The sequence below is a fragment of the Spea bombifrons genome, chromosome 10 (genome assembly GCF_027358695.1).
Source record: "Spea bombifrons isolate aSpeBom1 chromosome 10, aSpeBom1.2.pri, whole genome shotgun sequence".
In the NCBI taxonomy this organism is placed as follows: Eukaryota; Metazoa; Chordata; class Amphibia; order Anura; family Pelobatidae; genus Spea; species Spea bombifrons.
The window spans coordinates 34252477-34279855 of NC_071096.1; the positions used below are offsets into that span (position 1 = coordinate 34252477).

The window sequence follows — 27379 nt, forward strand, 5'->3', positions numbered from 1 at the left end:
CCCAAACCTTGCTTGCATTTCTTTTGTATTTAAGCCATGCAAACTCAGTTATATTCCAATTAACTGATGTTTAAAATACCCAACACCTAGGGTAAAAAGAGGTTCAATTGATTATTGCCCAACTGTTCAAAAGGCCACAGCTTTATTTAAAGAAAACAAACAAGCTTTACACGACTGTAAATGTTATGTACACATGTTAGAAAATCATTAAGATGGGGGCTGTTCGTTTAGAAATCAGGAGAGGGTAAGCCACGCATGTCACAAAAGCTGAGCATGGTAGACTGTATCTACATTTGCGTTATGGCCGGATCATACAGAGAAGAACAGTGCCTGTAACCAAAAGGATGTACAAGACCAAATAATTTTAAGTTAATGTCCACCGCCTTACGTTTATGCTTCTTTAAGGAGACTGCATAGGACCCAAAAAAGGAACATGATAAAAGGCCGCTTGCCCTATCCAAAGGGGTCTCCCCCTGTGGAATGACATGCATAACCAGCAGAGCCCCTCTTTGTGTGATTCCCAGGGAGTGTTTAGATTATAATATACATGATTTCTCATTGCATAAGGGGTAGATATGATTAAACTTCTTGGGGTTGGAGACGCCACTGTTAAGTTTTCTTTTTCAGCTCCTCAAATCGGCGTGAGAGGTCATCAAAATCGATGTCTTCGGAAGAGGATGTGCCAGGGCCCGTTGAGGCAGCTGGCAGAGTGTCTGGAACGGAAGGCAACTCGGGAAGAACAAACGTATCAGGCATTTTTGTCCGTGGCTTTGCAACAGGTGGTGCATTATACCCTGGACCTGGATATTACAATAAATAGGACTCATATTAAGGGTCAGCAAAATAAAATAAAAAAAGCACTATCGCTGATCCAGCTACTTACCAGGCTGAAGAGGAGCATTTGGGCCGCTGTTATCAATCTGCCAAATATTAAGAAGATAATGTCACTTTCAAAGATTCAGTCATGCGAGGGACACACTTATAAACTGGACTAACGCTTAATCTGTGGCTCCGGCTCAAGTATTGGTGGCACCGAGCAGTTTAGTCTATTAGTTACTGAAAATCTGAATATTCTTTCTTTACGTAACATGACTAACATGTAGTCATCTAGACTGTTCGATGCCCTGTCCAAGAACCGGTGAAATCAAGTTTCCCATTTAAAAGAATATGACATAACAGATTGCTACTGGAAAGCGATCGATGACTTACAGATTCGTAGTTTGGGGGCATTGATGGTACTGCCGGGGGCACTCCACCCATTGCAGGAGGGTAAGGCTGGAATCCTCCCACAGGTGGTCCATTGAAATTCTCCTATTAAATAACATAAGCAAGACAAGAGTACAATGACAAAGAAAGCATTTGACTGGAAGAAGTTCAAAAAAGCCATCACTTGATGTAAGCAGATACGTACCGAACCACCAGGTGGAGGGTAGGCAAAGGGAATATTTGGGGTTGGCATTGGCATCGGCATACTTGGGATGGTTGGAAGTGGTACTCCAAATCCTCCACCTCCACCACCACCCCCACCGCTGCCTCCTTTTTTAAAGTCATCTGTAAATCCCACATCAATGAGGTCAGCCTCCACTCCAGCAGGGACCTCCGCCTTGGAAACACAGTAACCACAAAAATCAGACTAGGCACAACTATTCTTCTGGACCTAACCGAAAAGGTGACTTATTTCGCTAACAGCAAACATAAGAACTCTGGAAACAAATATCAAAGGGACAGTAAAGATTAATGGCAAGCAATGAACACTCGTGGCTCACGAGGGGTCACAGTCTGTAGGTTGCTAATATTCTTAGGTCTATACCTAGTCAGATATATTTGATACAATCAGAATTACAAAATGTTCTGACAGTAATTCAACAGTTTAAAAAAAAAAAAAAGGAAATTTCAAGGAATCGTTAATTAAAAGGTCTGCAAGGTTTTGAAGATAAACATGCACGCGGGCAAATGTCACTGCAAAAACTTGTCATTTATGATTACAGTATTTCCTTTAGAGATAAAATGTCACGCACGGGTCATATATGAGGTTAATTCTGATGAGTTAAGATACACAGACTAGCGGTGCTGGCTCTTCACTTACCAGGACGACAGAGTCCGGCTCGTACGGGACGTTGTAATTCTTGGCTATCTCGATCAGGTATCTTTCAACCAGGATTTTAGGAGGAGCTTCTACACTCAATTTGTGCATCAACTACAAGAAAAGCAAAAAATATTTTTTTAAACATGCATGTGCCATAGCAGAGGAGGTACTTAGACTGATAAAACGTAGTTTATTCCATGTACCCTGTCATTGACGGTGCCGATCTGGTTTGTCCTGCACAGTTTGCCATATTCCTTGCTGTACTTTGCACAAAGCTGATCCGCCACCTGGAAAATGAATAGGGAAACGGTAAAATCCGGTAGAGAGATGGCCGACGCTCATATGAGAACATCCCATTACCCTGCTCACACCCAAAGAAACGCACCCACTAGTCAATGAATTTCTATTCTACTCACAATTTTCAGCTCTGAGACTTCCGTCTGAAGACGTGGAGCAGCCCAGATCAGCGTGGACACTGCTTCACCAAGACCAGGGTCTAGTTCCCTAAACAAAAACCAAGCATTGTTATGGAAGCTCTTCAAATCTTTGGACTATCAGGCTGCAAACGGCGATCCTCCTAACCCTTTCACCCAAATGAGGACCTTACTTCATAGACTGGATCAGCCCGAATCGTGCCAGAAGGAGGTCACAGTACAGTTCTAGTATTTCCATGGCTTCCACTAGATAGTCTTCCCGAATAATGTGTTCCACGCGGATCCGGGCACGTTCATCCTTCCCAGTGGATAGATAATCAGCAATTTCCTTCCGAGCCTTCTGTGCCAACTCAGCTGTTTGGGGGTACGGACACATACATGTTAGTCATGTTCCGGGCAAGCACTGCCACATACAGTCTGCCTGTTTATAGACGCAGCACGCAGAATACAAGGAACACTCACTTTTCTTCTTCTCCAGTAGTTTAAGTCGATTGATGACTAGCCTTAAATTCACCCGAAGCCGCTCGGCCTTAAACCCGGAGCCAAGCATTCTGCTCACTCACTACAAGGAGGACAAAGCAAACTTAAGTTGTCTGAGTTACTTAATAAGTTTATCGAGGATCCAAAATTATTGCTGTAGGGGAAAAAAAGAAAGTTATTGAGAGGGTGGTAGATAAGTGGAACAGAAGCGGTAAAGGTAAATTCTGTAATGGAATATAAACATACATGGGATAGGCATATGGCTCGAGAATCTGAGACGAGACCAACGACCGATTAAGGTTTCGTTCTTTACATCAGGAAAAAAGGGCGACTCGGCGGGCCGATCTGCCGGTGTGTCATATTGTGCATGACAGTGCCGGTAGGGACCTGTCTTTTATGTAGAACGTGTACTCTGGCATGTATTTCCCGGCTAACTTTATAACACGGGCGTCAGGCAAACATTTCTACCCTGTATACAGATTGTTAAGTCAATAGCTGGGGCTACCCTTTGATAAAGTCTGAGATATGACATCATAGTTAATCTATTTCAGACCCCTGATGGCTATACTGTGGGGTACATCTGACTAACTGTCAAGAATGACAACATCCTTACTGTGGTTAACGAAGAAATACACCCTAATAACTTAGGGCCTTATGTGGCTCCATGCAGCTTGATATGACAGCACTACTTCCCGGTCTCATAATCCACAATTGAAGTAAAACACATTTTAACCCAAAACCCAAATTATAACCCCTGACCCCTACTTACAGCCGGCTCGCACGCTTCAGCAAACCCCAAAAAATCCGATATTTATTATAGTTTCCTTCCTCCTGTAAAGCTTCCTTTGTTGCGAGTGACGTCAGTGCGTCAGGTGACAATTTTCTGTCAGGTGAAAATGAGTCACAGGCGCTGTAACTTCCGGCTGCCATCTTTAATGTGGTCAAAGTGACAAAAGTGACCAGAACCGGCTGAAAGCAAGTTCTTAGATTTCATTATTTTGTGTCTTGTCACTGGTTGCTGACATCATATATCTAACAGGCAAAATGGCTTATTTTGCCCCTATTAAACATGGCAACAATACGTTCTGAGGCCACGCCTGCAAGCTAGAGCTCCTCCTCCTCAGTTGCTATAGTGATTCCTGGTGGTTTCGCAGTGACGCGAGCGCGCGCCTTGGTGTCCTCTGGTGTTCCAGCAGCGCGTTCTCGTGTCGTCGCCATCTTGGTGTCTGTCTGTCCGGAGCCGGGACACACCCGGATGCCGGGACCGGTCCTGGAGTACCGGGGACATGTATGTAAGTGCACTGCGGGACGTGCGTGGGTGCGTGTCCGTGGGAATTCACACGTCGGGTACATGCTGTCATTGCCATGGATAATGAGACTGCACACCCCCCCAATGCAGAGCTCGTATTAACAATACATTGCAGCTCTTCTCTATCCCAATGTGTATGTGTATGTGTATGTATGTATGTATGTATGTATGTATGTATGTATGTATGTATGTATGTATATATATATATATATATATATATATACACATATATACATACATACACATACACATACACACACATGTGCGCCATGTATATGTGTGCATGCCTGTATATTTGCATATGGTGTATGATATGGTGGCGAATAAGTGGGTCAGTCTCCCGGCTGAAGTGGTAAAGGCATATACAGTGAGGGAATGTAAACATGCATGGGATAGACATATAGTTCCGGAATCTAAGACGAGACCAACGACTGATTAAGATATGAGTCTTTCATTCATGAAAAACGGGCAACTAGATGGCCAAATGGGGCTGATCTGCTTAATCTATGATTCGTTAAAATGTATTCATCACTGGGATAAATAATTTAGCCAAGTCACTTCGCATTGTCAGCGACGTCCTGGTGACGGCCGTAATTATATGAATATAAGGGCACATAGTTTATAGTAAATGCTAATTTGTTTATACACATTCATTTTGTATCAAATACAATAAACGTTTGGTTAAATATTTGATACACAAACTGTGTTTTATTTGAGTTTTTAAATACATGTATCAGGGGGAAATATTGTTTTTATGAATCTGTAAACATTTCCAGATGTTTATCTCTGAACCCCAGAGCTTCCTTTTGCAATTTACAGAGCGCTAATCCGCTTTCTGAGTTCAGACAGTTGTGTTTCTCGCCCACAATGCGCAGTTGGAGTGATTTGGGTGGGAAACCGTGTAAAGTGGTCATAGCAACCCAATGATTGGTTCCGCTATAAGGATTATTCCCATGGTTGTTATGGCGATAAGATCACTTCTAAACTCTTTATTCTCGATCCCAGCTGCTTTCCCAATATTATCGCAATAACGAGACAGATGAAGGTCCTGATACCTTTTTTTGTTTTTTCATTAAGAGCCGCGCTGCGTAGGGGGTCGGCGTGGAAGGGACCCGGGTGCCAGGAAGGCAGAAGATGTCCCGGAGGAAACAGACAAATCCAAATAAAGTACATTGTGAGTATTTCTTATATCTGTAAAATTGGCTGGATAGACACAACTAGAATTTAGGAGCAACTTGATGATAAGAGCCCCCTTGGGATGGGAGATCGCTGTAAAACAGCACAGAAACAGTAAAAAAGTTAATAGCGTGAGCAGATTTGCGGGGAAGCACATTTAGCTATTTCTACATGTTTAGGGCCGATCGTCTTGGGACAAAGCGGCATATGTCAGGGCAGAGGTGTTGGAAATAGAGGACGCTGTTTAATCTATCGTTAATGGATTCTTCTTTACCAAACAGGGGAGCAAGTGCTTGCTGGACTGGAAAAGAAAGCTCGTCAAGCAATGATGAACACGGACATCGTGAAGGAGGAATCATCCGAGATGGGGCAGCAAGACAGGAGCAGCAGTGAGTGTGTGTGTTTGGGTGGGGATGATATTCTTTGTTCCATACCTGATGTATAATACTACAAGCTTATTAATAGTTCTAGCGAGGGCCAAACTATTAAAGGGAAAGAGGCACCTTTAGTGGAACTCGGTGAAAGCACCATAACCCTGTATTTCACTGCACCCAACTTACATTAATAGTATGTCTTACTGTTTGCTGTGTTCTGTGCTCCAGGTGAAAGCGATGCAGAAGACACAACAATCGATGACCTGTCCTCCCCGGGTTCAGAGGAAGACCAGACCGAGAGGGAATCCGAGAACGACCCTGGAGTCAGTAGAATAGGAAAAAAAAGAGCCGGAGAGACAGTAAGTGGTGAATGTGCGGCAAGAGGTGCCGTCGTTGAGATTAGCCCCATTTACGTACCCCTTCGGTGCGCAGAGTCCCTCCACCTGAATTACCCCTTTCTTTGACAGGCTTCAGCGGCTGGAGATGGACAGCTGGATGCCGGATTGTTTGCTTGTCCGTTGTGTCAGATGGATTGTGAAAGCCAGGAGCAGCTAGTAACTCACGTCTATCAGGTATGTCGTATTTCTAAACCACAATTTCCAAGATTATATCTGTGTTTTCTGAATAGAATAAATACATTAATAAACATACATAAATATATATTCAATAAAAAACAATATTAATACTTAAACTATTGCTGCATGCTTTTAGTTTGTGTGTGTGGGCAAAAATAGAATATTGTCCTAACATTGCCTACCGGAGAGAAAGACACACAGATCATAAATGTTTCTTAACTGGCATGCCGTTCTAATTTATTGTCACGTCCTCTCCGTTTCAGCACACTGCTGCGGTGGTCAGTGCTAAAAGCTACCTGTGCCCGGTTTGCGGTCGGGCCCTTAGCTCCCCGGGGTCACTAGGTCGACACCTTCTGATTCATTCACAGGATCAGTTATCAAACTGTGCTGTGTGTGGAGCCCAATTTTCCAGCCATGCCACATTTAACAGGTGAGCATATATAGAATATTCACTAAGGGTAGTGAACCAGGTACGTGTTGGTGAACTACAGCGTCACATCATGAGATGATGACCAAGGAAGTTGTTGCTGATGGGCACATTAGTTGTGTATATCGTGATTATCTTTCTTTGCTTCTGATACAAGACACTTACGTTATTGTGCATTTTTTATTCTTTTCAGTGAGAAGCTGCCTGAGGTTTTGACCCCGGAGACCTGGAACCAGAACAATCACAAAGCTTCAAACAGCGAGGACGAGAAGTGCTTGGATTTTGATGCAGTTTATCCAGCAGGTATCTTACTGGTTTGTAATAACTGCGTAGAGTATAGGAAGATGATAGCCGCTCAGGTACCCGCTGGACGTAAATGGGCAGCGAGAAGAACAAATGAGCCTGTGGAGGCAAGAATGCAGAGACTGGAGCGGGAGCGTACAGCAAAGAAAAGCAGGCGTGATAGCGAGACCCCGGAGGAGCGTGAGCTCAGGAGGATGCGGGACAGAGAGGCCAAGAGACAGCAGAGAATGCAGGAAACGGATGAGCAGCGATCAAGGCGTCTGCAACGAGACAGAGAAGCCATGCGGCTGAAACGGGCCAATGAGACGCCAGAGAAACGCCAAGCCAGACTGGTGCGTGAAAGAGAAGCCAAACGGTTGAAGCGGCGGTTGGAAAAGATGGACATGATGCTGCGGGCGCAGTTTGGGCAGGATCCCACTGCCATGGCAGCTTTAGCCGCTGAAATGAACTTCTTTCAGCTCCCAGTAGGGAACTCGGAACTGGATCAGCAATTATTAGGAAAGATGCCGCTTGAGGATCAAAGTAACGGAGCCCTGCATTGATCTATACCTGCCCACGTTCTTCAATGGCAGCCTACAGTTGCCCTGGTAATAATGGCAACCTATTCAAAGGGAACTTCTGCAACTGCTTTCAGGTGACACTCACGGACTCTTTTCACCTTTTGGCAACATAAAAGAACCGGGCCCACCTCCCATCCTCTGAGTTGTGTTTGTGTTGAACCGATTCCTCAGGATTACAAAGCTGCTGAAAATGATTTGTTTGCATTTCAAAAGTGCCCGTTTCCTCCGACTCAGCAGCGTCGCCGTTGTAGGTCGTGGCGTATCTGACGTTGCAGAGAGCGAAAGGCACGGACTAGGAGCTGAACGAGTTAAACTTCTGACACCCCTTAAAATATTGCAGCCCTGCGGCTGTGTGAAACAGGGTATACAATGCAGAATTCAAACAGTGTTCGGATATTTCATTTGTGCTGTGAATGGGTTGTATGTGTGTAGTACTTTTATTTATATGTGTGTGTGCAAATGAATTGAACAGCATCGGTGTACAATACTGTAATGTGGAGCCAATAAATTATTTTAATATGGGGTAGTGACCTTTTTGGTTTTACTCCTTGTGAGAATGCAGGTTCTAATTATTAGTTTATAGCTCTCAAGAATTAATCATGCTACTACCCACTCACAACAGATGTACATTCAAAGCCCCTACTCTGAGACATATAGCTATCGTCACGGGATGCCCGTGGCAGATGATTGATCATGAGATGCATCTGAAAAAGAAACCGCTGAAATTTTGTTTTTTCTCTTACCCTAAATATAGACTTCTACTTTAAGGTCCCATAAAGACACGCAAACACAGAAAAGCTATATGTTTTATATATAGGCATATTGGTACAGAGAATACTTACATAAATGTTTTAAATGTGTTTTTTTAGCATTAAAATACAATCTTTGTATAACCTAAATGCAGAGATTTCAGGGGGAAGAGAGTGAGTCCACGGCTGGGATACAAAGATACAGTACAAATTGATTTATTTAAAACATACCAAAAAAAAGAAACCACACCAAAATATAGATCAATGCTCTGGAAAAGAACAGGCTGCTATTAGAACAGAAGCACCTGCCTAATTCTAAGGCTCCTTAAAATGCATAATAGGTAACAGGTTAATATATGAAAGATGTAAAAAAAACCAAAATTGTAATACACTCTGCCCTCCACCCTATGGAAAGGATATTTTATATCAACTGAGGGGCTCTGTGATGCTGTACCTTTAACACTGGTATAGGCTGGGCTGCTTTAATACAGGAGATAATCTTGCGGAAGCATAGCCTGTCTTAATGTGTGCCTTTTAAAAACCATTCTGTTTTTAAGTACAGTCGGTTGGCTTTTAACGTGATATTTAAATACGTGAGCAGCGCAAAGAAATGGGGGAGCAAAAATTTCTCACCGCCACCCTTTATTTAAATAAGGGGTTAGCCAAAGCACAAAGTGTAGTGTACTGTCCTGTATCGGGCACGAGAAAGTACTTTGTCAGCTCCGAGTGGTATTACAAGTGCTTGCTGAAGCTGGTTTGGCAGTGAGAAGATTGGCAAAAAAAAATTACACACCAAGTCTATTAAAGGTCTGAGATCAATATATATATATATATATATTATACAAACATAACATGTCTCTGTAGGTAAAGCTTTCGATCAGATTCATACAAAGGTGCAGATGAGCCACATGCTACAAGAGAAAGTTTGAGCAGATGCAAACACCTTGCCCTTATTATTGCACTGTGGGGGTGTTTGGGGGTATCAAGAACCCTGCCACACCAAAACAGAGTAGTGGCCCACGAATGTTACAGTGTCACCTGCTTCCCAATTAACATTGCTGGGTATGGCTGCATCAGTGTCCAATACTTGCTCAGAAGACGCCCGCAGCTATTCTACCACGCTTTGCTTTATCACACTAGAGTAGTGGAGAGAAATAAAATTACCCATTTAATAGTAATAAAAAAAAAAAGAAAATAAACAAGAAGGATGTATTAAGGGGGGAGTTAAAACTATGTAATGTTATACCTAATCCATTTAAACCCAGATTCCCGTCAACCCAGGAAGACACATTCTGCCATTGCTTATTCTCAAAAATACACAGGCAAAATGTATAGAATTCATTTCTTTCTAAAAATGTACTGTGCCTTTTTTGCGGTGTAGGATGTACCCTAAACCATGAGGAAAGAATCTGCTCAAATAATAAACATGGGGATGGGGGACTGAATAATAATAAAAAAATCATTGCATTTCCTTACTGAGTTGCAAAAGTTCGTGCCTGCTTTTTGCCATCGACCGGCAGGAGGGACCCCTCCGCAGCCTCACCAATTATCCCTGTTCTCTTAACTGTGCAAATTTTAATCCCACCAAGGGGCATTTTGTCACTTCCCTGCATTTGACCGCCCCTCGATAGAGAGCTTAACCTCTTGAGGAATGAAAGTGTGTCGAGAAGGTGATGGTTGGGGATCAGGGCTGAATCTTTGGACTCCTGTACTTGACCAAGTGGACTGCGTTGTGGGAGCAGGGCATGACGCCCGGGCATAATAAGCCACTGCAGATCCATCCTTCTGAAGCGGACTCTCCTCTTCATTCTCTCTCCCAGACAACGATGTCCTGTCTCTGGTGAGTAACGTTGCTCTCTCAGTGGGGTGAGGCACAGACTGAGTTGTGGAGGTACAATTGGTGGTGGATGCGCCGTTCTTACTTATACTCTGCAGGCTTATTGATATACAAACATCTCCCACCTGAAGCCGGTGACAGGGAAGTGCAAATAGGTGGGTAGTCTGCCTGGGGCTACAAGAAGACCAGCCTTGTCCATACACAAAGAAAGGATGTTCTGGGGGAACATCAAGACAAACTTTACTCTGCTGCTCGCCCACTACAAAGTGGAGAGTCACAAATCCTGGCCACTGGCTTTCCTGAATGTCCACAACTGTGCTTGAGTCAATTTTAAGACCCCCGCTGACCTCTGCGCTGCGCACAAAGTCCTGGGTCTGTAGGTCTTCCACTCTTTTCAGCTCCCCAGTGGCTAGCTGAATAATGGCTCCTTTCATGAAGTGGGAGGGTAACGCAGCGGAATGTGGGGGAGGCATGGGTGCTGCATCCACGTGCGGTGAGCTTCTGTCTGACTGTGTGTCTCGAATATGCACATCAGGAGATTTTGCCCCAGGGGTTTTAGAGGCAGGTTGAGGAGCCCCCGGAAGCGGACTCTGTTCCAGGCGAACAGCTCCTCGTGATAACTCCCCGTTTAACACAACTGCGGCTCTATCCGTGTATTTGACCACATGCTGTCCAGAGTACGTATTTCTATGCTGGCCCCTCTCTGGTGCTGGACTGGCCAGGTTTCCATGGGAAGAAGTACCCCCTGCCACCTCCCGACGCTCACTAGCATTATGGGACAAATTTAATGGACTCGGCAAGTCTTTTCTCTGAACGGACGGGGAACTGAACTCTTGTGAAGCCAAGCCCCTTACCACCTGCTGAACTTCTAAATCCGCATCTGGTGTGCTCCTGTGGGTCATTAGAGCAACCTCTGTCCTTTTTGTAGATTGTCCTGAGTATACATCGCAGTCCAACAGATTATTGGCAGGTCCCCGTACAACCTGTTCCTCTGGGTTATGGATGTACTGGTCAATGACATGACGACTACTATCCGAGACGCAGTCTGATAATCTCTGGGCTCCATTCGTAGAAGTGATCATTCCCTCGCACACTTTGTCATTATGGGATGTGGGACTGGGGTCCGGGTTAGATGGACATGCCACAATCATCTCATGCACAGGATAAGATGCGGGCACTTGAGGAGAATGCTGATAAAATACAGGAACTCTTCCCTTTCCAACATCCACAGGCACTACACCCATAAGGACAGACGAGGACTGTGCAGTAGTAACTTTACCGAACGAGTGAGGAGATGAAGGTTGTGGCGGAGGGGTGACTCCCTCTGTCAGGATCGAGTTATATGGCACATAGTGAGGAACATGAGAGGCTGCCAAAGTCACAGGGGGTGATATCACAGCACGTGGGAGGAAGCCCGGAGGTACAGCGTATGGAACTGCATACGGGGACCCAAGAAACTGTACTGATGTGTGTGAGATGGGAGCATAATGGATAGGGGGGTAAGTTATGCCTGGGTGCTGCATTAAAGGAGAAGCTACATTGAAAGATGACTGAAGAGGACTCATATTCACCACAGGATGAAGACCTGGTGGAGAGAAGGTGGCAGAAGGCACAGCTAATTTGTAAAGGTTCCCATACTGGTCCACAGTGACTGTCTCTGCTCCCTCACCAGCCACTTCATATCTCACCCCGTGTCCTTGCCCTGCTGCCACAAGCACTCCTCTGGACCAGCCTGAGGTTTCGTTAGCCGAGTTGTCATTAGCACGTCTACCGTCTACCTTCGGAGCTTCCTCTACGCTCACACTGCTTTGAACAAGCTCTCGCTTCTTTGGTGGAAGACATTCCTGGCTCCTTTCGTGTCCAGGCTTCATGTTGCTTCCTGCTCTCGGTAAGAGATCTATGCCTTTTTATAAGCTTCATGGATGTCCGGCAGGAATGATTGGTGACGGCACCATACACGTCCAGTGGGCATTGTGGAAGTTCAAGATCTACAAAAGAAAAAAAATGGCCGCCATAAAACAAATGGAAACAGAGAGTTGGATTTTACAAAGGGCACCATTTAATATGAAGCTCTCTAACATGAAACCCAAGCATAGATGCACTTACAACCCAGATTCTACATATATAATATACAATATGTTTTGGCTGGCTTTTACACACAAATGGGGATGCAATCTGATTTTATATGAGTTGGAAGATGGGGAAGGGAGGAGACTGATGGATAGGGACGGAGCATGAGTTAGTAATGTCTTCAGGTAAAGAAAAAGACTTCCTCCACGGGCACGTGAACACGTGAGGCGGACGAGGGAGAGAAAAATGCATAAAAGAAACAAAAGGACGTCAGGAACAGTATGCGTCCATCTAAAAAGGGACAGATCTCTAGGCAACCCAGTAACCTTAATCTGTCCGCACATTAAGAGTCCCCCGGGATGAGGCCACTTAAGCCACATTTACACTATATACAGTGAAGTCACATGAAGTGTTTCCGCTCACCTCAAAGCTCACAGTTTAGCAAATAAGACCCAGAGAGAAGGGTCCCCTCCACAGTCTATTCTCATTCATACGAGTCACCATATGCAGAGATAGAACCCACAATAAACATGTTCTCACACAGCTCCTGCTCCCTATAGTTAGATGTGACCCCCAGACACTGGAGCCACAGACAGCTGGTCTGGGCCCCTAAAGGAAACACAACCGAGAAAACCCCAAACACTGAGGGCCCTGGCGGAGAGAAAGCAGGCTCTTTTATATATATATATATATATACGGTGAGAACCCTGCTCAGCCATATCCACCACGAACAGGGCACCGGACTCCTTCATTCCGCACCTACGTAGCCCCCGAGCCCCATAAAACAGACCCCTGGGGTATCTGGAACTCTCACCGGACCATCTTCTCTTGTTTATCCGCAGCACCAGATGCATTGACTCCTTTTCACATCCCGATCTCCCTCTTTGACTCCCGGCCTTCCTCTCTCTCCGGCCCCGGCGCCTCCTCGCGGCCTTGTTCGGGCACAACACCCGTCGCATCGGCTCTGAGTCACAGTGACGATTCCATAGCAACCGGCGTCTACTGATTGCGCAACCCAACGTCAGCCGTGGCAACCAGCTGTCACGTGACCAGTGCATCGTGCGCTCAGTACAATGGTCCCCCTGCTGCCATCACTCCTCACTCAGCTGGGTTCGGAAATCACGCGTTCGGGCCGTTGCCGTGGTAACAGAAATTAGTTTATAGAAAGCAACACCCATAAACAGTGAGGGGGCAGGAATGCCGAGTTAGGGTAAAATAGAGCGAATAAAGTATTTCTACTAAAACTGATGGAAAAAAATGTCACAAAGTACTGGAAAAGAGAAAGCAAAAAAATCAGAGGGATTTAGAGGGAGTTTAAGCTATTGGCTAAATAAAAACTGAACTTGAATAAAACATTCCATAAAAGCCCAGTAAAGTGGGGATATGTACGTCATCATTCCTATGCTCAGGGGTGGAAACAGATATCAATGAAAAATAGTTCCTGCGGATTAAAAGTACCGCCTGCCCTCCCTGTGGGTCAGTACCAGGCTGCCTCAACAATAATAATAATAAAAAAATAGAATAATAATAATATGAAAGGATTATGTGCATTTTCCCGACTTATTTGACTTTATTCTGCAAGAACAGAACATATGTGCGGAAGTGTTAAGCATAATCCACGCTGGTTCTTTGGACCAAAAAGAGCCAATGGCATTGCAGTTTGCCCGTGGCGATCTGACATCATGTTACGCTTTGCCCGTGGTGATATGATGTCATGCCACACTTTGTCCATGGTGATATGACGTCATGCCATCAGAAAAAGCATGTGGCTAATAGATTTTCAAAGTGATTATAACCCTATCTATTTTTTTAGTCTAGGGTGTACTAAAGGGACATAATCTTTTTTCCTCGGCAAACGTCATCTAAACATCTTATTAACAATAGGATCAATAAAACCCTATAAAAGTCATGACGTATTTGTGAAAAAGTTCTTTTTGGTTAACATTATACTTCTGATTTTTAGCAGCACAACCACTGTGAGAAAACCATTCAGAAGGTCTATCAAGGTCCATGGAAATTCTTCAGTTTAATGTAAAATGGTAAAAGCGTCCTGGCTATAGAAAGAACGATTGGAAGAAGAAGAAGTTAAGCACGATGTGCTTTCCAAACAAGTTAGCATGTACTTATATATGATGTATGAGTCATTATATGTCATGCCGTTGTATGTTACTCCACCTGTTTCATGTCCAGTACTGCCAGCCCTGACCTCTGCTTTTTGGATACTCCTTGTGGGTACCTCATCTCTGGACAATTATTATCCTCATGCACAAGTCTCACCCCTTCACTTGTAGTTATATCATCTTTCAACTGTTTTCTTTGTGATACAATGGCTTTTGGTTTAATGCTGATGGCGTCTAAATGCATGAATGGAATTTTAATCATATAAAAAATGTGGTCTAAAGTCCAGAATATAGAAAGATAATTTATATAATTGGGGGCGGGGGTTATCAAGGAGCTACTGTTTTTATCCGACCATCATCGCTTAAAGGAATGGTCACTCCCAAAAAAACATTATGTCCCAAAAATTGTTTCCTTAATTACAATGGCACATATTGTACGTCTTTATTCACTGTTGGTGATGGCGTTGTGCCAACTGATAAACCTCAGGCAGAGCTTGTAGCATAGCAATCTCTAGAAGCAGAGGAAGAATTATATTTTTGATATACGGTACTGTTTGTTTCCTTTGATAACGACATTTTAGGTTAATGGGAAATCACAGCCGCCAGTAAATAAAAAATGCGTGTATTTCATACCTTCTAACACATTCATGTTTACCTATTTTACCCACAGCAAGATTTAAGGACCTCATTTCCAAGGAAGCGGCTAACCACACCTGTATCAGGTAGTCATGTGATGCTGCGTGATGTCACCCACCTCGTATGAAACCACTCCCTATGATGTCTGTAGCTCTTATCTGGTGACTTGTAATGACTTCTCCGTAGCTGGTAGGACTGCTTGGTGCCGATCAAGGGTTTCAGGACAGCCTCTTTCCACCATTCGCTGGACGAGTGAGCATTCGACTCAGGTAAGGTCTTTTGCTGGAGTCTTATTACTGTTTAAGTATATAACTCTATGTGGGATCCGGGGATGTAATCCTTTGTGCAGGTAACAGGCAAAATCTTTTCGTTATCTTGGAAATTATATTATGTTGAGGCCTTTGCTGTGTTAGCCCTTATTAACGGATCATTGTCTCATGATCTGATTTGATCAAGATTTGAGACGTTCTTGTGCGTTCTCTGGTTCGTATATGTCCAACGGAAACTGAGCGATAGAAGATAGTCACTTAGTAGCTTAAAGAATTGAATGTTTAGTGACACTGACATTACTATGATAGTTTACTAGATCCTTTCTTCTATCCATCATGTGGATTGCTGTCCCAGTACTGTCTCCTATCCATTTATTTCTGCCTTCATCTACCAATTGAGTGTATTGCCTTCTGCCTGAAACTTATTCCTGAGCTATAAACATTAAAACGGGTTTAGAAGAGCTTCTTTTCTGGTCACCTGACTCCGGTTGCGGTTCAGAAACCAGAGACTGGTCTTTCCAGTTTCAGGTGACCGCCTTTTGTTTCTGCCTTCGACATTCTGATGCGGTTCTGTGCTGCGTCTCTCGGTATGTAATAAATAATTCTCTCTATCAGTCATGACACACATAACATGCCGCGTGCTTAATTATACGGTAGGTTCATTGTTTATGTACTAAAGTCCATTATATATCACGGGTCAGCTGACTCACCCATTACAAAAATATATTCATGGCGGGGTGTATCTATGTGCAGTGGAAGAGATGAATACATATATCGGGTGGATAGGGTCCTGCAATTTTCCAGTGATCCAGATGAGCAAATAATTCAGATGTATACTGCCTCCAGGATTACAGAGAACAAACTAGAGCTTATATTTGGATCAGATGGATAATTCCTGTATTAAAGTGGTTGCCAGGTGCTTAATGTTCATGTAACCTGTATTGCAGCTCATGGAAGGCTGGTATTTATATAGCTAATCATAAACGTGTTTTCCTCGCCTTCACAGGAAGGGACACCATGCTTGGCTCGGGATTCAAGGCTGACCGACTGCGAGTCAACCTGAGACTGGCTATTAACAGACTCAAGCTGCTAGAGAAAAAGAAGAGTAAGTACATGCTGGAGCACGAGGCTTAGAGAAACACACGTATCCCCTATGATGTATCTAACGTGTCATTTTTCTTTTAGCTGAGATGGCACAGAAGGCACGGAAGGAGATTGCTGACTACGTGTCCTCCGGGAAGGATGAGCGGGCTAGAATACGCGTGGAACACATTATTCGGGAGGACTATCTTGTGGAGGCCATGGAGATCATAGAGTTGTATTGTGACCTCCTCCTGGCACGATTTGGCCTTATCCAGTCAATGAAGTAAGAATGCATTTTTATTCCTTCCCAGGGCTAGGACTAGAAATAGTAATGTAAGTAAGGTAGTATCTTGTTTGTGGAAAATACATGTGAAGGGGCAGGATCACAGTGGCTCCAATGCACAAGCATCAAAGCAATACATTCTACTTCTTCTAATGCAATTAGACATGAGAATATAAAGTAGTCATTTTCATGAGAAGGCTTGTATTCAGGTAATTTATAGATAAAGATTTCCAGTATGCAATATTCTTGGATGCTCGTGGGAACAAGTTCCAGAACAGTTTGGCAACCAAATGCAAGATGATCTCTTGGGACGTTAAGTCGATCCTTGGTACCGCTGGTCAGGAGTTATTATAATGCTCTCCTTTTTTAGGGAAATGGACCCCGGGCTGGCAGAGGCAATCTCCACTCTCATTTGGGCTGCCCCACGCCTCGCAGAAGTCCCAGAGCTAAAGACGGTGAGTGGAATAAACACACAGGAGCTTACGATCTATATTTGCTGGAGTGACTCTTTGCGAGGCACATACTTATGGCTCTCGTATGATTGCAGTAGTTATGTGTTATGCTGTTAGGTTATCGTTAACTTGGTAGTCGCCTTTTTCATAGGTGGCCAGTCAGTTCTGTCACAAATACAGCAAGGAATACGGCGTCTTGTGTCGAACAAATGAAATAGGAACAGTCAGTAAATCGGTAAGTGTGTAATGCATGCGTTTCAGCGGATTCTTTTGGTCTGGTAGTATTCTAAATAGACCTTCCAGGAACATTACTTGAGAATTGGTTATAATTAAAAATGTAAATTGATTTAAATAAGTAAAGGCTCTGGATTGGAACCTTCAATTTATTTTATGCCCAGAGACATCGGTCTTAAAGCTACCTGAGCCAAGCCTTGCATACTAATCCTGCAATAACTTTCAAACCCCTGACACGTTCTCTCGCTCTGTAGCTTATACAGAAACTCAGTTCATCGGCTCCTCCCAAAATCTTAGTGGAGAAGTACATGATTGAGATCGCCAAGAATTACAATGTCCCATACGAGCCTGATTCCGTGGTAATGGTGAGTGAAAACACAAGTAATTAGCCTGTGCCTGGCTTATTCTTATCACCCCCCCCCCCAAGGAACCTAATAAATCTGTAACTAGCTATGCTACACCACAATTATATACATCATAATTATGCAAACAAAAGTTCAAACAATCTTTCTCTGGTTAGGCTGAAGCACCGTCTGGATTTGATCACTTCAGCAATGGATTTCAGGACAATAACAAGAAAGGACCACCTGGTGGTGGTGGAGGAGCTGGAGGGGGAGACTTCAAACTCACTCACTATCCCAAAATCCAAGTGAGTGTACGTCTTGGGAGTGAAGAGTATTTCTTTGTGTTGGCTTAGGAAACTGACTGGGACCAAAGTAGATTGTTGGAACCTAAGAGAGACTGTAGAATATATAATATGGTGAGTGATGGGCAGCTGGTAGGAGAAGTCCTCAAAGGAAGCACAGTAGCTGAATATAAAGAGCTTTGTTTAACGGATAAGTAGATGGAAAGGAGAGATGACAGGCACTTAACTAAGAAGGTGGTTAGATGGAAGAAAGTAAACGTGGTAGATAAAGGTGCTAAAAAGGCAAGTTAACAGGTAGTAAAATGTTAACCATGTGACCTCTGACTACTGTTACAGCAAACGTCGCCTAACCCTTCTGTCGGCATCTATGAAACTTGTACCTTTCTGCAACCACCTCCAAGAGTTAACGTACCACCTCCTTTGCCAGATGCCCCTCCATCCTATCATATGGTATGTCCATAGCATGTGCGGTTTTGTTCCGTTGATGTAGAATTTTTCAAGTGACAATACACGTTCTCATCTCGCAGGATAAACCTCCCGGAGCTGTTGGTGACCCAAGGTTCCTTCCTGATTGCGGTGAGTTCCACCAAAAATCTGCATTATCATAAAACCGTGGACAAATTCAATATACAACATTACCTAAATCACTGTTAATGGTGGCTGTTTGAAAAATATAATTAAAGATAGATTAGTTCTATTATCTTAAGATGTATTAGCTTAACACACATGCAACATACATTCTGTACTTCATTGCAGTATTGGACTAGTTTCACCAGCTCTCCATCTTTAACCTTTTCCTGCACTTGATGTTACTCCACTGACTTGGGGTGCCAAGAAATTTCCAAACCCTGGCTCTTAGGTTTAGACCACATCGTTCCTTATCCCGTTCCAGCGCCTGGTCTACTTATTCTGTGTTCCCTGCCTGCTTTTAACGATAGAGTTGTGTGTCTGTGTGTGAGGTTATAAACCTAGGCTTACTCATACTTCAGGCAAAAAAGACTTGGGTAATAGCACACAGTCATCAAGTGTTGAGCAAGTAGAACCAAGCATGTGCACTTAGGAGGTCTCTGGAAGTAGCTCCCTCTATTTGCCCGTGTTTCACTGTGCCATACATACAGCATTAAATTTTATATATATTGCATGTTTCTTCATACATTAGGGAGCAGTCTAGACCTGGGTCCTGATCTCAATAAATTACTGAAATATTGTGCAAACCTGAGTAACTTATTTTGTGTACTCATTTGTAGGTCTAAACTCTAAACCTGGTTCTTCATTGGATCAAAAACACATCCAGGGGAAGTATGATCATCTGCCTCTGCCAAAGCTCCCATCGGTGCCCGTCAGCCCAGCGCGCGGCTCAACCCCACCGGAGCCTTCACCCTACGAGGATATAGACTTCGAAGATCTCTCGAACCGGCTTGAAGAGCTTAAGAAAAAGACATGAACTCGCTTTCAGAAGCCCTTCTGCTGCCGTGGGATGGATGGATGGATGAATGCATGCATATTGTATATCCTCTGTAACATATACTGGATCTTGTTCATCTGTTAGTTTTGTGTGGCCATAAAAAAGGCTGTTACTTTTGCTGCTTTATTTTTAAAGTACTGTTATTTGCAATTCTGGTTGTGTCTGGTCATATGATATTTAGTAGGGCAGGTAGCAACCCTTTTACCCCTGTGGTACTTGAGCTACATACCCACCATCAATGAATCCTAATGTATCCAAGCCTGTCTGCCATGTTGGTAACCCCCCCTGCTGCTGTCAGTACCACTATTGGGATTTCTTGAGGTACCAGGCGCTTATTGTTATAGAAACAGATATGGACCCTTTAAAGGATCTTTAGCTTCTGTCGGCAACCGCTCTTATCACTGAGGATATCAGCCCAGAGGCAATGGTCACCTCTGTCCAGTAACTGTGACACAATGTGCTGACCCTTACGTATTTCCAGTGAAACGAGGTGTGCACCTGGGGCGAGGCTTGTATTTACTGTTGTGCCTTCGATAAATATCTCCTATGCAGCGTGTACAGTGTATTTACGGCAATAAACCCTCTGTTTGGTGATCGCGTGTGTGCGTTCAGCACTTTGGTCGCTCTATTAGTGACGTCAAAACGGCTCGAAAGCCGAGGCTCATGGGAAAAAAAGTCCATGGCTTAACCGGTTTTCTCATATTTAAGTAAGAAACATGAGTTTAGATATTTTAAACATATTCTAGGCTACAGTGATAAGAACGTTTCTTGTTTCTGCCACCGCAAGAGCAAAATAAGGAGCAATTCTGCAACAAAGTGCTAAATAAGTTGCTATAAGCATAATGAATGGTTGCTATGGCAATGGTTCTGGCAGTAACACTGCTTTCCTTGAAACAGAGCTGGACATTTATTGTAGAACTACATCTCCCATGATGCTCTGCTAGCAGTAACTGAAGAACAGCTGGAAGATTTCATGTTGCCCAAACTTGCCTTAAAAGCAGCAGAATCCAAGCAGTTTGTTAATTCCAGTAGTGTTTTTGTTGTTTTAATGGGATTACGCACTAGGACAGTGAACACGCAATCCTCAGGCAGCACGCTGAAGGACCAGCCACCTGCTGCACTGAAATAGTGATAGAAAAAGAAAAAACCCACAAATGCACAGTGTGTTTCATTTATTTCTTCTCCGTATAAAGAGCAGTAACTTTTTCACAGGACAGAATTCTCAGACAAGAACAAATACTTTAAAAGGAAACCCGTCTTATGTTTAAACAGACGTCCCGTCGGAGTTTTGGCTAGGAGCGGACTCCTTCTTATTGTCATCAGGTTTCATTGCAGGAAACAGAAGTACCTCCTGTCAAAGGATCAGAAACAATGGTTACACAATGACATTAAAATAAACAAATGTACACATATGGGGGGCTTCTGCCCTATCGTACCTTTATATTATTAGAGTCAGTAAGGAACATGGCCAACCGGTCAATGCCCATTCCCCATCCAGCGGTCGGAGGAAGACCATATTCTAATGCAGTACAGAAAGTCTCGTCGATAAACATTGCCTCATCATCACCTGCAGCTTTGGCCTGGAGAAAAGAAATGTCAACAATAAACGCATGGCTCTAGACACGTACACTGTACAGGGGTTTACCGGGTATCTTAAAGAACAAATATTTTGCTCTATATTTAATGTAAAAAGTAAACACTGCCATTTGTAAAAAGGCAGGGATTCACCTTGCATGTCTCTGCACACACAGATGCGCACTAATTAGGTCCAAAGTGTCTGACACCAAATCAATTCACCCGGGCATTTCCAAAGCACTTAAAACCTGCTAATTCTTGAATCGTCCAGCGGCTCAGTGTGTCCAACGGCCAACGTGCCGAAAAGATCCAGACTCCAGCTGGCTGTCATGCTCCTGTACCCCGTCAGATGAAGACGTGACATCGAACCTAGTCCCATTCTAGCCAGTCTCCGTTCCGTGGATGTAAACCTACCTTAGCTTGATCCTCAAACATTTCCCGCTGCTTGATAGGGTCATTCATCTCAGTATAAGCGTTACAGATCTCCTTTTTCATGACAAACAGTTCAAATCTCTCAGTCAGACCCTTCTCAGAACGGTGCCTATTAGAAAGAAAGAATAGAGGTGCATAATTATTTGGAAACACAAAAGCTTTAGCACAATGGGGTACAAAAAAAAGTTGCATTTAGGGGTTTTTTTTTCCAGCACACACTGTGTTTAATATGCAGCGGCCACTGGCTTCTCACTTTGAGCAAAACGTTTCTATTTCTTTCAGTTTGCACAAAAAGTGAAATAGAAACTAGATGCAAAGGAGAACTTCTTTCCCGGAAGTCTTACCATTTAGCTAGGGGACTCATGATTTGCGGATGGTCGCAGATAAAGGTTGGGTTGATACAGGTCACCTCCAGAAATTCACCAACAAGCTAAAAAGACAAAGATAAAAGAAGAAACTTAATGTTTACACCTTCTACCGTAAAACACACAAACATGCGGGCCACGCGGCTCCGCTCACCTTGTCCAGCAATCTTGCGATGGTTCTAGGTGCCGGGCACTCCACGGCTCTCTCCACGCAAATGTCATCAAGGAGCTTGCGAGTTTCTGGGTGAATTGGAAGCAAATGTTAAATCCTATGGGAAGCAGCGTTCGGAATCTCACGCTGTATCAGCGCATACACAAAGTTACAAGACTGCCTGCTGTCTTCAGTGGTACAGAGCCATTAGAAGCTTGTAATGCACACACAACGTGTAAAAACAAGCCACAAAAGCTTCTATATGAATGAGCATTTCTGGGTAATCCCCCCTTTGCACTAATCAATACAGCCCTATATGAAAAGGCAGCTCACCCTCTGTGTGGAACTGGTCTGTGGCAGGGAGCTTCTTCCCCAAGACTTTTTCCAATTCGTGCACCATGCTTATTCTCCTGAACGGAGGGGTGAAATCCAGTACGTACGTCTGACCTTCTGGACCGTCCGGATGGTAAGTGACTTTGTAGTCACCAGTTATGTGCTTAACCATCCCTGTAAGAGAACAAACACGTAATGACACTTCACTTGGAGAAGAAAACAAGTCAGAGCTTATTTACATGGATCCAGTGTAGACAGGCTGCCACGGCCTTCTCAAATCAGTATGTTTTGTGATGGTGTAGTTTAAAAAGTGGTTTTATCACCATAGCAACCAATCCAGAGTAATAAGACCAATTGCCGAACTTTTCATCAGGATCGGATTTTTAGTACATACTCCACATTTTTTTTAAACTAGGAGAACATCAATGGTCTAATCAGGAGATCCTGAAAACCCCCCAAAAAGTGTAGCTTATTTTCCCCAACAAGTCTTTACTATACCTGAGAGCAGCTTTTCTGTAATTTCCATGAGGTCGTGGTAGTCAGCGTAAGCCATATAAAATTCACAGGTAGTAAACTCTGGATTGTGAGTGAGGTCTATTCCTTCATTACGGAACTGCCTGCCAACTTCATAAACTCGGTCAATGCCACCGACCACGAGCATCTGTGTATAAAACACATCTTATACTCATTCATCGTCTGCTTGAGGTTTCCACACCAGACCAGGAGAACAAAAGCCTTGGAACATTACCTTATGATACAGCTCAGGTGCTATCCTCATATAAAGGTCCATGTCCAAATCATTGTGATGGGTGATGAATGGTTTAGCCACCGCACCTCCGGGAATCACGTTCATCATTGGTGTCTCAATCTGCCAACAAAAACACACTGCGTTTACTAGCATGAAACAGCGTCAGAATCAACATGTCACGCCACCACTTATACATTAATGGGGTTTCGACTTAACTATCAATGCTGTTTAGGAATGGGAATATCCACGTAAGCACCTGCCACAGTAGGTACTGAGAAAAAGGAATACTCCCAACTCTTACTTTACTGAGATGGTGGCACATACATGGTAGAACCTCCCAGCAGAAGGGGTAGAGGTTAATACATCAAGGCAGTTCAACATGCATGGGATAGGCATATGGCTCCTGAATCTAAGATGAGGACCAAGGATCGATTAAGGTTTGAGTCCAAACAGCAGTATAAATCGGGCAGACTAGGTAAGCTAAATAGTTTTTATCTGGCAACCAATTATATGCTTAATTGACAGACAAAAAAGTAATTTGTATTTTTGTATTACCTCAAGGAATCCCAAGTCGTCCAGAAACCTCCTGAGATAGGTTATAATTTTGGCACGCGTAACAAATTTCTGCCTCACATAATCATTCAAGATAAGATCTAGGTACCGCTGGCGGAATCGGGTTTCCTTAAATAAAAAAAGAACAAATATTGTCAACGCACAACTATATAGATTTAACCATCTACAGTACCTTGCTGAATTTAACATTAGAAATTCCCATAACACACAAAAGCAGGCTGTTGCCATAGAAACAGATCCAGCCTTTGGCATGATTCGTGTTTGTCATTGTATTCTTTCCTGTGAAGGTTTAAGTGCACAGATATTCTAAGGTTTATGCCTTAAAATTCTAGAGAGAGCAATCAACGGGCATCACCTTTAAAGCCAAGGTGGTATTTGATGTGAAATATACTGTAACTCCCATCATGCCCTTATGGTTATCCACACAATGTGTTGGCTTACCTTGTCCTTCAGGCCAAAGTGGAGATGCGGTAACATATGCAGACACGGAGACAGAAGGGTCATCTCATGGGGTATAATACTTAGCTCCCCTTTTTTAGTCTTCCCTGGATTTCCCCGCACTCCGATGATATCCCCACGGCGCAGGCGGTTGTTCATCGCGAAGAACTCTTCCTCGGATTTGTAATATCTGCATTCAGAAACACAAATGGCGGAACAGTTAGATAGCAGACTAGCAACAGTCTTTTTTTCTAATAGAAGCCCTTTAAATATAGATCTGCAAAACACCCTCTAATGGAAAAATCACTTGTAATACTTCAGTAGCCAGGACTTACTTGGAATTAGCCATTACTTGCAACTTCATGCCTTCCCCGCGCAGATCATAGAATATTAGCTTGGCCCCAGAAACACGCTTGGCATGGATCCTGCCTGAGATCAGTAAACATGAGGTTATGAATATATATACGCAGACCTAAGTAACTCCAGTATGGGATCCCCATCAACCATAACGTGATAACTCGGTTCTCCGGAGATCTGATTTGAGAACACTTGGCATAAAACGTACCTGCAACGCTAATCAAATCCGGCAAGTGCTCCCCGGTCTGTAGATTGTTGTATTTCTGAACAAACTCCGTCAGCGACATATCAACATGGAACTTGTGGGGATATGGGTCATCCCTGGTACCCTTTAGCTGCTGGATGGCTTGAGAACGAATTTTGAAGTATTGCTGAGTAAAGAAAGAGGAAAAACAAAGTTCTTTAAATTGTGAACTGCTGATTTTAATTATATTTGAAAGACATGCAGTACATTAAGTTGAAGCCGCCATCGAACATCAAGATTAATCTTACATTGGGGTCAAGTGTTTCCTCATCAATAACTTCTGTCTCCGCGCTAGGCAACTTCTCATTTTGTTCTTTTTGTTTCGCCTCCTTTTCAGCTGCTTTTTTCTCGGCTTTCATTCGCCTTTTTAACTCACTGAGGAAGAAATTAGGTAAAAAACATGTGAAGACCTGCTAAGTAACATTGAATGAAGAAACATCTCCATCCTGAGACTCAACGTACATGCACTATGTGAACTTTTAATAATGGAGGAATTGGAAACTATGCTCCATAGTTAGCCACAAACTTAGCTAATCGCCCTTCTTTTCACTCATCCTTCTAATGCCAACAGGAGATTCCCAGCTCCATCAAAATGGGCAGAAGCTCATTTCTGGTTCAAGGGGAGCATGTCAACGTAAAACGAGTGACTGGATTAAAAGAGGAGATTCGTAAAGAAAAAAAGTTGGTGACTCGCGAGTATGAAACAAGCACCAACCTTTGTTTCTTAAGAAGCTCCTGATCCTTGTAGAGAGCAGGGAAGGTAGAAAGATGCTTCACCAGGACATCCTCTTTAAGGACTCTCTGTACAAAGACTGGGGTCCTAACCAGTCTGAGCAGAAACGGGGTCATCATTGCTCAAAACTCCCAGCCCTCAATTGTGGTTTACCACCTAACAAGAAGATAACAAGGCAGGACATCTGAGACCAAAAACCCTGCATATAACAACACAAGGAGAGCAGCAAGAACAGCTGCATCTGTCAACGTCTGTTTGGGGTTATTTAAAACAATGTAACACATTCACGCTGGCAAAGACCCCTGAAAAAGCTTGTAAGCGCTACAGACAAAAAAGAGGGGACTGGGGTAATAGCCCCCCGATTGAAAGCTTTTCTCTTCCAAGACTTAGTAGACCAACTGGAACTTGTGTCACACGGTGTCCGTGCAAAGTAATGTTCCTGCCTTATTACTAGTTACAGTGACATGTTACACCACAACCCTCTGCTCCCATGTTCTCAAAATAAAAATCATAGATCGCTCTACTTCCTCAAACGCCATGCTTCGTACATGACAGAAAAAAGGAAACGATCATAAGATTCAGAACCTGCTGAGAAATCTGTAGTCGCAGGGAACGTCTGACAGCCTTAAAGATACACGACGAGTAAACAGATGTTTTTTTTTTCCAAACCATGTATTCCAAAATCCAAAATCAACTTTATTGATGAACGATTGGCGATAAGTTTAATTGACACCTCTTCGGCTGAGAATAAAAATATAGATCGCGATCAAAGCAGAAACAATAGAGAGCGACGGTCCGTACAGCCCAGTGCAGATGAGAGCGCATAGCTGTGCATTTTACAACACTACTTTAGCAATGATTGACAGCTCTGCTGTGACATGTTACTGGAAGTACTCGTACTTATGGGCACGTGGCTCCTAACGCACTGGCGTGGCTCCTAACGCACTGGCGTGGCCCCTAACGCACTGGCGTGGCCCCTAACGCACTGGCGTGGCCCCTAACGCACTGGCGTGGCCCCTAACGCACTGGCGTGGCCCCTAACGCACTGGCGTGGCCCCTAACAGTTTAAGCCTGATACCTTAATTCTATTAAAATGCATCCATCCCTCCACTACATCATTTAATTCACAAAATACCGCACTGCCACACAGTGAGGCCTTCTCATAGAAACCAGCATGCCAGGCAGTCACTACAAACCTATAATAGTCACATTGCTGCTGGTTACATCAGCCGGGCCCGTGCTGCTGGGAGTTGTAGTCCCTCACAGGACATCCGTTCTCTATACACACTCGGCCAAAGCAAACGAAAGAACTACATTTCCCATGATTCCATCGGGAGCACAGGGTTCCAGAACAAATGCAATGTCCCCTCTATAACTGCCCCGTTTCCTGTGACCCCCAAAACCTAAACCCCACAACTGCCCAGATCCATCCCTCTCTTGCCCCTTCCCTCGAGGGGATGCCCTTCACTCACTTCTTGCTCAGTTTACTATCGCTATCGCCAGGAGATACAGCCTGCACGTCCGCCATGATCGCCTCCAGTCCGAAAGAGAAACTTCCCATTCGGCAACCAAAACACGCGAGAACGGGGAGCCTGTCTGGGTGGGGCGCGCTCTAATGACGTACTCGCTTCTTATTGGCCAATGTGGTAATATGCCTTTATGTGGGCATCCTAAATTTTGGGTACCAGTAAGCAAGTTACTGTGATCATAACATGTTGCTAAGCTGGAGTGGAGTCATTCATTACCAATGACGTAATAATTATTTACTTCCTGAGAAATGTATGGTTCCCATAATGATCATTTTCAGAAATATTTGATGATAACCATTATGGAGTCACTACTGCAGAATGTTTGTGATGGGC

The 27379-nt window shown here is 43.7% G+C and overlaps 5 protein-coding genes across 10 annotated transcripts; 2 read left to right on the forward strand and 3 right to left on the reverse strand.

Moving 5' to 3' along the window:
- Nucleotides 1–233: 233 nt before the first annotated feature.
- Nucleotides 234–3921, reverse strand: LOC128467446 (IST1 homolog). The gene is made up of 10 exons (XM_053449092.1): nucleotides 3770–3921; nucleotides 2983–3082; nucleotides 2694–2874; nucleotides 2503–2590; nucleotides 2290–2373; nucleotides 2087–2197; nucleotides 1412–1603; nucleotides 1210–1311; nucleotides 884–920; nucleotides 234–800 (listed from the first exon to the last, which is right to left on the reverse strand). The coding sequence occupies exons 2-10, from the start codon at nucleotides 3068–3070 to the stop codon at nucleotides 610–612; spliced, it is 1074 nt and encodes a 357-aa protein (XP_053305067.1). The 5' UTR covers nucleotides 3071–3082; nucleotides 3770–3921; the 3' UTR covers nucleotides 234–609.
- Nucleotides 3922–4183: 262 nt separating this feature from the next.
- On the forward strand, nucleotides 4184–8250 carry ZNF821 (zinc finger protein 821). 3 transcript variants are annotated; one of them, XM_053449117.1, is made up of 7 exons: nucleotides 4184–4292; nucleotides 5387–5483; nucleotides 5767–5880; nucleotides 6088–6218; nucleotides 6327–6431; nucleotides 6698–6864; nucleotides 7055–8250. In XM_053449117.1, exons 2-7 carry the CDS (start codon nucleotides 5444–5446, stop codon nucleotides 7704–7706), a joined length of 1209 nt encoding a protein of 402 aa, XP_053305092.1. In that variant the 5' UTR covers nucleotides 4184–4292; nucleotides 5387–5443; the 3' UTR covers nucleotides 7707–8250. The 3 variants fall into 3 exon arrangements, with proteins under 3 accessions (XP_053305092.1, XP_053305094.1, XP_053305093.1); XM_053449119.1 differs by having other exon boundaries at nucleotides 5767–5874; XM_053449118.1 differs by having other exon boundaries at nucleotides 4184–4288.
- Nucleotides 8251–9833: 1583 nt separating this feature from the next.
- Nucleotides 9834–13290, reverse strand: ATXN1L (ataxin 1 like). The gene is made up of 2 exons (XM_053449143.1): nucleotides 13195–13290; nucleotides 9834–12298 (listed from the first exon to the last, which is right to left on the reverse strand). The coding sequence occupies exon 2, from the start codon at nucleotides 12179–12181 to the stop codon at nucleotides 10073–10075; it is 2109 nt and encodes a 702-aa protein (XP_053305118.1). The 5' UTR covers nucleotides 12182–12298; nucleotides 13195–13290; the 3' UTR covers nucleotides 9834–10072.
- Nucleotides 13291–15280: 1990 nt separating this feature from the next.
- LOC128467375 (IST1 homolog) lies at nucleotides 15281–20162 on the forward strand. Of its 3 annotated transcripts, none has more exons than XM_053449016.1 (10): nucleotides 15281–15405; nucleotides 16412–16510; nucleotides 16591–16771; nucleotides 17142–17226; nucleotides 17375–17458; nucleotides 17712–17822; nucleotides 17978–18106; nucleotides 18440–18553; nucleotides 18631–18679; nucleotides 19351–20162. In XM_053449016.1, exons 2-10 carry the CDS (start codon nucleotides 16423–16425, stop codon nucleotides 19545–19547), a joined length of 1038 nt encoding a protein of 345 aa, XP_053304991.1. In that variant the 5' UTR covers nucleotides 15281–15405; nucleotides 16412–16422; the 3' UTR covers nucleotides 19548–20162. The 3 variants fall into 3 exon arrangements, with proteins under 3 accessions (XP_053304991.1, XP_053304993.1, XP_053304992.1); XM_053449018.1 differs by having other exon boundaries at nucleotides 15290–15405; nucleotides 16416–16510; XM_053449017.1 differs by lacking the exon at nucleotides 15281–15405 and adding an exon at nucleotides 15962–16058.
- A 561-nt stretch (nucleotides 20163–20723) lies between these two features.
- On the reverse strand, nucleotides 20724–27100 carry KARS1 (lysyl-tRNA synthetase 1). Of its 2 annotated transcripts, XM_053448826.1 has the most exons (15): nucleotides 26990–27100; nucleotides 25500–25673; nucleotides 25033–25159; nucleotides 24749–24911; nucleotides 24519–24612; nucleotides 24187–24373; nucleotides 23728–23853; nucleotides 23173–23292; nucleotides 22923–23085; nucleotides 22425–22598; nucleotides 22095–22180; nucleotides 21920–22005; nucleotides 21558–21684; nucleotides 21005–21148; nucleotides 20724–20919 (listed from the first exon to the last, which is right to left on the reverse strand). In XM_053448826.1, exons 2-15 carry the CDS (start codon nucleotides 25634–25636, stop codon nucleotides 20833–20835), a joined length of 1821 nt encoding a protein of 606 aa, XP_053304801.1. In that variant the 5' UTR covers nucleotides 25637–25673; nucleotides 26990–27100; the 3' UTR covers nucleotides 20724–20832. The 2 variants fall into 2 exon arrangements, with proteins under 2 accessions (XP_053304801.1, XP_053304802.1); XM_053448827.1 differs by lacking the exon at nucleotides 25500–25673.
- Nucleotides 27101–27379: the final 279 nt, after the last annotated feature.

Excerpts from the sequence above, each read along its gene's own strand:
- ZNF821 (XM_053449117.1), top strand. The coding sequence starts at position 5,444 with ATGTCCCGGAGGAAACAGACAAATCCAAATAAAGTACATT. Across the intron at positions 6,219-6,326 it reads AAAAAAGAGCCGGAGAGACA|GCTTCAGCGGCTGGAGATGG; the intron begins GTAAGTGGTGAA and ends TTTCTTTGACAG. Across the intron at positions 6,865-7,054 it reads AGCCATGCCACATTTAACAG|TGAGAAGCTGCCTGAGGTTT; the intron begins GTGAGCATATAT and ends TATTCTTTTCAG.
- KARS1 (XM_053448826.1), bottom strand. The coding sequence starts at position 25,636 with ATGATGACCCCGTTTCTGCTCAGACTGGTTAGGACCCCAGTCTTTGTA. Across the intron at positions 24,374-24,518 it reads CAAGTAATGGCTAATTCCAA|ATATTACAAATCCGAGGAAG; the intron begins GTAAGTCCTGGC and ends TTCTGAATGCAG. Across the intron at positions 22,599-22,922 it reads TACAGAAAAGCTGCTCTCAG|GGATGGTTAAGCACATAACT; the intron begins GTATAGTAAAGA and ends GTTCTCTTACAG.
- LOC128467446 (XM_053449092.1), bottom strand. The coding sequence starts at position 3,070 with ATGCTTGGCTCCGGGTTTAAGGCCGAGCGGCTTCGGGTGAATTTAAGG. Across the intron at positions 2,591-2,693 it reads GGGCTGATCCAGTCTATGAA|GGAACTAGACCCTGGTCTTG; the intron begins GTAAGGTCCTCA and ends GTTTTTGTTTAG. Across the intron at positions 1,604-2,086 it reads AGCCGGACTCTGTCGTCCTG|GCGGAGGTCCCTGCTGGAGT; the intron begins GTAAGTGAAGAG and ends TGTGTTTCCAAG.
- LOC128467375 (XM_053449016.1), top strand. The coding sequence starts at position 16,423 with ATGCTTGGCTCGGGATTCAAGGCTGACCGACTGCGAGTCAACCTGAGA. Across the intron at positions 17,823-17,977 it reads AGCCTGATTCCGTGGTAATG|GCTGAAGCACCGTCTGGATT; the intron begins GTGAGTGAAAAC and ends TTCTCTGGTTAG. Across the intron at positions 18,554-18,630 it reads CCCCTCCATCCTATCATATG|GATAAACCTCCCGGAGCTGT; the intron begins GTATGTCCATAG and ends CTCATCTCGCAG.
- ATXN1L (XM_053449143.1), bottom strand. The coding sequence starts at position 12,181 with ATGAAGCCTGGACACGAAAGGAGCCAGGAATGTCTTCCACCAAAGAAG.